The sequence below is a fragment of the Gymnoscopelus microlampas genome, assembly GCF_963454915.1.
Source record: "Gymnoscopelus microlampas genome assembly, chromosome: 9".
Classification (NCBI taxonomy): domain Eukaryota; kingdom Metazoa; phylum Chordata; class Actinopteri; order Myctophiformes; family Myctophidae; genus Gymnoscopelus; species Gymnoscopelus microlampas.
Window position 1 is genome coordinate 8,335,875 of NC_139946.1, and position 6,380 is coordinate 8,342,254.

At 41.5% G+C, this 6,380-nt stretch overlaps 1 protein-coding gene across 1 annotated transcript in view; it reads left to right on the forward strand.

Moving 5' to 3' along the window:
- LOC311052676 (ephrin type-B receptor 1-like) overlaps nucleotides 1-3,907 on the forward strand; it is a gene marked incomplete at its 3' end in the record, with an annotated part of 89,757 nt that extends 85,850 nt beyond the window's left edge. The window contains exons 18-20 of the mRNA XM_084067762.1: nucleotides 1,976-2,172; nucleotides 2,818-2,979; nucleotides 3,796-3,907. Coding sequence (XP_083923888.1) covers nucleotides 1,976-2,172; nucleotides 2,818-2,979; nucleotides 3,796-3,907 — 471 coding nt within the window. The remainder of the gene's footprint in view (nucleotides 1-1,975; nucleotides 2,173-2,817; nucleotides 2,980-3,795) is intronic.
- Between the last annotated feature and the right edge of the window lie 2,473 nt (nucleotides 3,908-6,380).

The window sequence follows — 6,380 nt, forward strand, 5'->3', positions numbered from 1 at the left end:
GCATTAACTATGCATGAACCCATCCACACACACACACACACACACACACACACACACACACACACACACACACACACACACCCACCCACCCACACACACGCCCCCACACACACACACACACACACACACACACACACACACACACACACACACACACACACACACACACAGAGCCATGCCAGGCACACATGTGAATACATGCTAGATGCTACATGCAAGCCTTTCATGGAACAAAGGCCAATCTATTGTCAGAGGAATCACTACAGGTGCTGTGGTCGACATAAATTAACCATGAAAGAGACGTGTGATGTCGCACCGCCACACAAGCTGCGTGCCGAGCCGCCTTGATTGACAGTGTGGCGCGCTTTAGAGAGAAATTATGCGGCACAAAGCCAGAAAAGTGTGTGTGTGTGGGGTCACCCAGAGTTCACGCGGCGAGGAAGACAAATCCCCAGCACAGCACTTTGTGGGACATGCCACTCTCTGCCAGCTTTACTGTTAGCTAAAGCTTTATAGGTATGCTGACAGGGGCATTAAAATGACAATTTTACTTGAGATGTTGGGAAGAAAATGTTTAGAATAGCGTATTTTTGATGGTGTTATTGGCTTTGTTCGAATATGAGAGAGAGAGAGACAGACGGAGAAAGAGATCGGGAGAGACAGAGAGAGAGATGGAGAGAAAGAGATAGCGAGGGGATGCAGTGATGTTGTCATTAGTCGCCAAAGAAACCTTGACACTGGGTTTAAAACTATTTCAGACCTTAGTTATGTTCTAGAATTCTGTTCTATTCTGCAATGTCACTCTTTTGTGGAACAACTTCAAGCAATGAGTCAGCCTTTCCAGGGTTATCTCTGTCTACCTTGTTAATGTCAAAGCAAATCGTCATAAAAACTTTTAATGTTTTCTTCTTCCCCCCGTAAATGAATTACCTACTTGCTCCTAAATTGTCACACCAAAGTCAATTCAATTGAAAGTGGTTAAGTGTTCAATATATTTATTAATATTGAACCAATGGAAATTATTAACAAGAGCTTGTGATTGAATAAAAACTAAATTGGATCCATTGGAACACAGGTTCTTGTTTTTCATTTGAGTCAGGCTTTACGTGTGAGAGTGTGCAGATGCATTGATGTAATCAAAGCACCAAAGCCAAATGAAAATGAAACATTCAGTGCAGCTCAGTGATGAATGCAATTACCCACTGTGTCATCACAGAGTGGAATTCAGAGGTAAATCATTTCAATTACGCTATTTGAATTAGTGTTTGGGAAAAGTGTTTCAAAACAAGCCAGTATAGGCGGCCGTTACAAATCTTTATTCGCGTTGTCTCTGTTTTAATTGGGACTAACGTTTAACTCAAAATTACACACAGTGAAATCGTTAATTTGTAACTAAGGGAGTGCACAAGCTAGTTAAAGGTAGGTTAAGTGATTTTCTTTGGTTAAAATAAGTGTTAAATAGCTCTATATTCTGATACTACTCATTGCTATAGAGTGTTTGTTCAGTAAAAGGAGTCTCCATGTCTCTCCAGCTCTTTATAAAACAGAAAATGCATTTTCGTTTCATTTCCAATTTTATCCAATCAGGATAGAGAACTCAATCAGGATATAGATTAAACAAGTGAAATTGGAAGTGATGACACTAAGAAATGAGCAGGCAACATTGGAACTGGAACACTATAAAAATGAAGCTTAAAAATGGGTACTTTCTCCTGATTGGCTGAGATTTTGACAACTACCGGAAAATGTATTTTCTGTTTATTAAAGAGCTGGAGAGACGGGGAGACTCCTGTTACTGAGCAAACACTCTATAGCAATGATTACTATCAGAATATAGTGCTTTAACCTTTTAACAAAATACTTTTTGTTTTAACCAAAACAATATCACTTACCCTACCTTTAACACTGAGGATTTTACTGTGCAGGTCTGTTGAAATCTCACGTTCTCTCTCTCTCTCTCTCTCTCGTGCCTCAGGTAATAAATGCCATAGAACAAGACTTCAGGCTTCCAGCTCCAATGGACTGTCCACTAGTGTTACACCAGCTCATGCTAGACTGCTGGCAGAAGGACAGGAACACCAGGCCAAAGTTCCCCGATATTGTCAGCATGCTGGACAAGATGATACGCAACCCTGCATCTCTCAAAGCGGGCCTCAACAACATGTCTACCGGGTGAGTGGAGATAAAGAGAGAGAGAGAGAGGGAGAGATCACCCACACAAGGTTATACGCAGTGGTGTGTAAAGTAACTAAGTACATTTACTCAAGTACTGTACTTAAGTAAAGTTTTGAGGTGCTTTAACTTCACTGGAGTATTTCCAATTGTCTATACTTTCACTTCTACTCCACTACTATCCCAGAGGCAAATATTGTACTTTTACTCCACTACAATTATTTGAAAGCTTTAGTTACTATTTACTTTGCAGATATAAATTATTATATTATAAAACATACATCAAGCACTTCAGCCCTATTTTATACATCGGCCATTTGAAAATAGCAGATCTACAAGCTCACAAGGCGTCGCATCGCGACGCCTTGTGAGCTTGTAGATCTGCTATTTTCAAACATTTTAGCACTTTTACTTTTGGTACTTTAAGTACATTTTTATACCAATACTTTTGTACTTTTACTCAAGTAAATTTTGAATTCCGGACTTTTACTTTGCAGCATTGATACTTTTACTTAAGTAGAACATTTTGAGTACTTCTTCCACCACTGGTTATACATGAGCACATGCATAATAATCACTAGAAATGTCTGTGGCTTTGCTCTCCTTTTGTTATAGTGACAACAACTCTGTTTGTTTGTTTTACAGTCCTACCAACAACCATCCCTTGTTGGACCGTGGAGCTCCAGACCTGAGCAGGGTGAGTTCAGTGGAAGACTGGCTGGCTGCCCTGAAGATGACCCAGTACCGTGACTCCTTCCTCGGCTCAGGGTTCACCTCCCTGCCCCTCATCAGTGAACTCACTGCAGAGTAGGTCCACCTCCTGTCTATCTATCTGTCTGCTACATCTGCCTGTAACATCTGTTCTGTTCTCATAGAGTATTCTGCTGGTGTTTGTTCCTGCATGCTCATTAGACCTGTCACAATTATTACATAATCATCTAAGAATTCGCAATTATTTTATATAATCGCATTTATTTTTGCATAATCGTCATAATCGTCATAATCAATTCCATGTTAAAAAATGTCATATATTTTTTTTTAAATGTCAAAAATAGTGGAAATAGCAGATCTTTAAGCTCAAAACGCGTCGCGATGCGACGCGTTTTGAGCTTATAGATCGGCTATTTCCACTATTAATGTTTATTTTTAAGTATAAAGTAATTATATCTGTCATATCTGCCCTGTGCAACTTTTGTTTACGAAAGCTAAAAGCCAAACAGAAATGTCATTTTTATTCATAATGTTCCATTCATTTTCAACGACAGAAACACAATTAAATCGTCAATCGCAATTATTTGAGTGATAATTATTCGTCTTTTTTATAATTATTCAACTTAAATTTGTAATGGTGACAGCCCTACCTGTCTATCTGTCTGCGCATCAGCCTGTAGCATCTGTCTGTTCTCATGAGTATTCTGCTGGTGTTTGTTCCTGCATGCTCATGTCTTAAAACCATATTTCAAATCATATTTGAAGTCCACATCAGTGGCTCTTGTATTTTTCTGAATTCGGTACATGGGTATAGCCATAACAGTCCCAGTACTGAAGAATGTTTCATGGTGTTTGTATCGACACCCAAAAGTATGTCTCATCTTGCAAATTCTTGCATGTCTGTCTCCCCAGGGACCTTCAGAGGATCGGAGTGTCCCTGGCAGGACACCAGAAGAAGATCCTGACCAGCGCCCAGTCAATGAGACACCACATCGACGACCAGTCTCCCACCGACTCAGTGTAAACCACACAGCAGGTGCTATCGGTCAACACGTGATGTGATACGAGGACGTGGAAAACCAAGTCTTGACCAAGTCCCCTGTCTCTGATAAACCACGATGGCCCCTCAGAGGGCTCCTTCTCAGTTCAGTTAAACCCTCCTACAGATGCAAATTCAACTCCCAAGAGGCGGCTATACCTCGAACCATCTCAACGTGCTGGCCTCGGCTTTCGCGCGCCGAAAACAGCCGATTTACAAGCTCAAAATGCGCCGCTGCGCAAGCATCATCGCAGCATGTAGATCTGCAATTATTTGTGCGTGACAACGGCGCACACTAGTCGGTCACACGGAGGTCTCAAATTCACCAAATGAATTACTCTAAAACTAATCCGCATGGCCGAGGGATGCTCAATGGCTGCTGCGAAATGGTGGGAGAGGGGACCTGTGTGACATAGACTGAAACCAAAAATACACTGTAATACTTATGACACTGTAAAAGAAAAAATAAGCTGTCTGCCCTGACGGGTGCGATGTCAGTCAAACTGTCATCATGCACTACCACCACCACCACCACACAGACCTCTACGGTCTCAAGTTCAATCCCCATCTTTTAGGCTAAACATACAGACCCGTTTTGATCATGGCTGTGGCATGGTTGCGGCCCGTACACAGTGTTGCCAGATTCTGTGAGAGAAACAAGCAACCAGGTCTAGTGAAACAAGCCCTAAAGAAGCGACTATGGGCCACACAAGCACGTTAAAAATATACATCAGCTATTTGAAAATAGCCGATCTACAAGCTCACAACGCGTCGCGATGCGACGCGTTGTGAGCTTGTAGATCGGCTATTTTCAAATAAACTCTTGTGGGGGAATTGTAATAAGCAGACCTGGCAACACGGCCCATACACTGTCCCACAGCAGACACTACAGGGAAGCAATCATTAACTAAAATACAACAAATACAACGGAGGAGGAGAACTTTGTTCAGAACCCTGCTTCAGCAAAGGACAAAAGAGGGACAAAAGAGCGACGGTGAGCCACTTGTTTACAAGAAGAATTCTGGGCTTCTGTCTGTCGTCACTCTTATACCGACCTGACCGTGATGGATTCATGGATGACATGGCCTAGTTTTAAGGTGAAAGCAGCCATTGCTGATACAGCTGCAAAGAAGAGTAACAGTCAGTCAAATAAAGAGACACAAGCTGTAACAATACAATAAAGAATAATACAAAAAAAAAAGAAACATGGCAGAGGAACTGGTAAACAGAGTTTCTTATACCATGGCTCAGGGTCCAAAATAGTCCCTGAGCCCTAAAATGTTATTATTAGTATGTTTAAAGCCTGTTAGGCTTGCTTCCTGCAGGATGTAAACTTCCAGAACTCTGTTCTATAAAAAATAAAGAATAAGGTAGGAAGTATGCACTTCTTAGCTCTAGGTTTTAAAGCATGTTGGCCAAAAAGCACTGCTCTCTTTGAACACGGGCAGTTTGGTCCAATCAAGGAACTTTTCAGCCAATAGATAAAAATGGACTCTGAATCGCCGTCTTCATATTGAAGTGTTTGTACATATTATGACATGGGATGTTTTTCTTCCTTGCTTCCATTTTTGCCAACAGCACAGCACAATTAATTGTCACTGGAGTGTGTGTGTGGGGTCTGTTATTTCCCTGCACTTATCTCCCTCTGCATGACTTTGTCATTTCAGCAAACCTTAGATGTTGTGTGCTCTTGCAGTCAAAATCTAGTTTTCACAAGTCTCAGTTTTGTACATTTTCCTACACACTCATGAAATGAGAAACCCTAGTGGGGGGGGACTTACTTTCGTACTCTTAATGCGTAATTCAAAAGGAATTAAGCAGTAATCTCCCCAGACTCTGTAATACTATGAATTCCGCTGCATCCGTTTAATTAACTTTTGAATAAAACAATCAACATCAAATCAGCATTCCAACATGAGGCGGATGCTGAACATGAATCATCATCATAGTATAAAGAAAGCAACATGACAAGAAGGAAAGTCAGCAATCAAGCTACGGGTGACTTGGATGGCGTTGTGCATCCTATTATGTTGGTATGAGGACATGTTACTGTATACTTGGTTGCATGACACCATGCGCAAAACACCGTGCACATCACCGCACGCAACGAAATACTGTATATCACGCCCTTAAGTGACTGCTGGCTTCTCTGCTGCAAATCTGTGTCACGGCCGCACGATAAAAGTGCTTCACAGGATGTCGTTTATATTTATCGCCAATGATCTCTACTGTGTACCCCCCCACCCCACCCCCCCCCCATACCCCCTATAATATTGAGAGGCCTTGAACTATTTTAAAATCTCCAGTGACTTTCACAGCCATGGAAGTAAATGTTGTTTCTAGCCAACTGTAGCCAAAATCCCAGTTTTGCTCACTGTGTGTGTAAGGAAATTGTATTTGTTGCCTGGCAACAATGGCTTATTGAAAATTTGGTCAGGAAGTTATTCTTGACTATTGG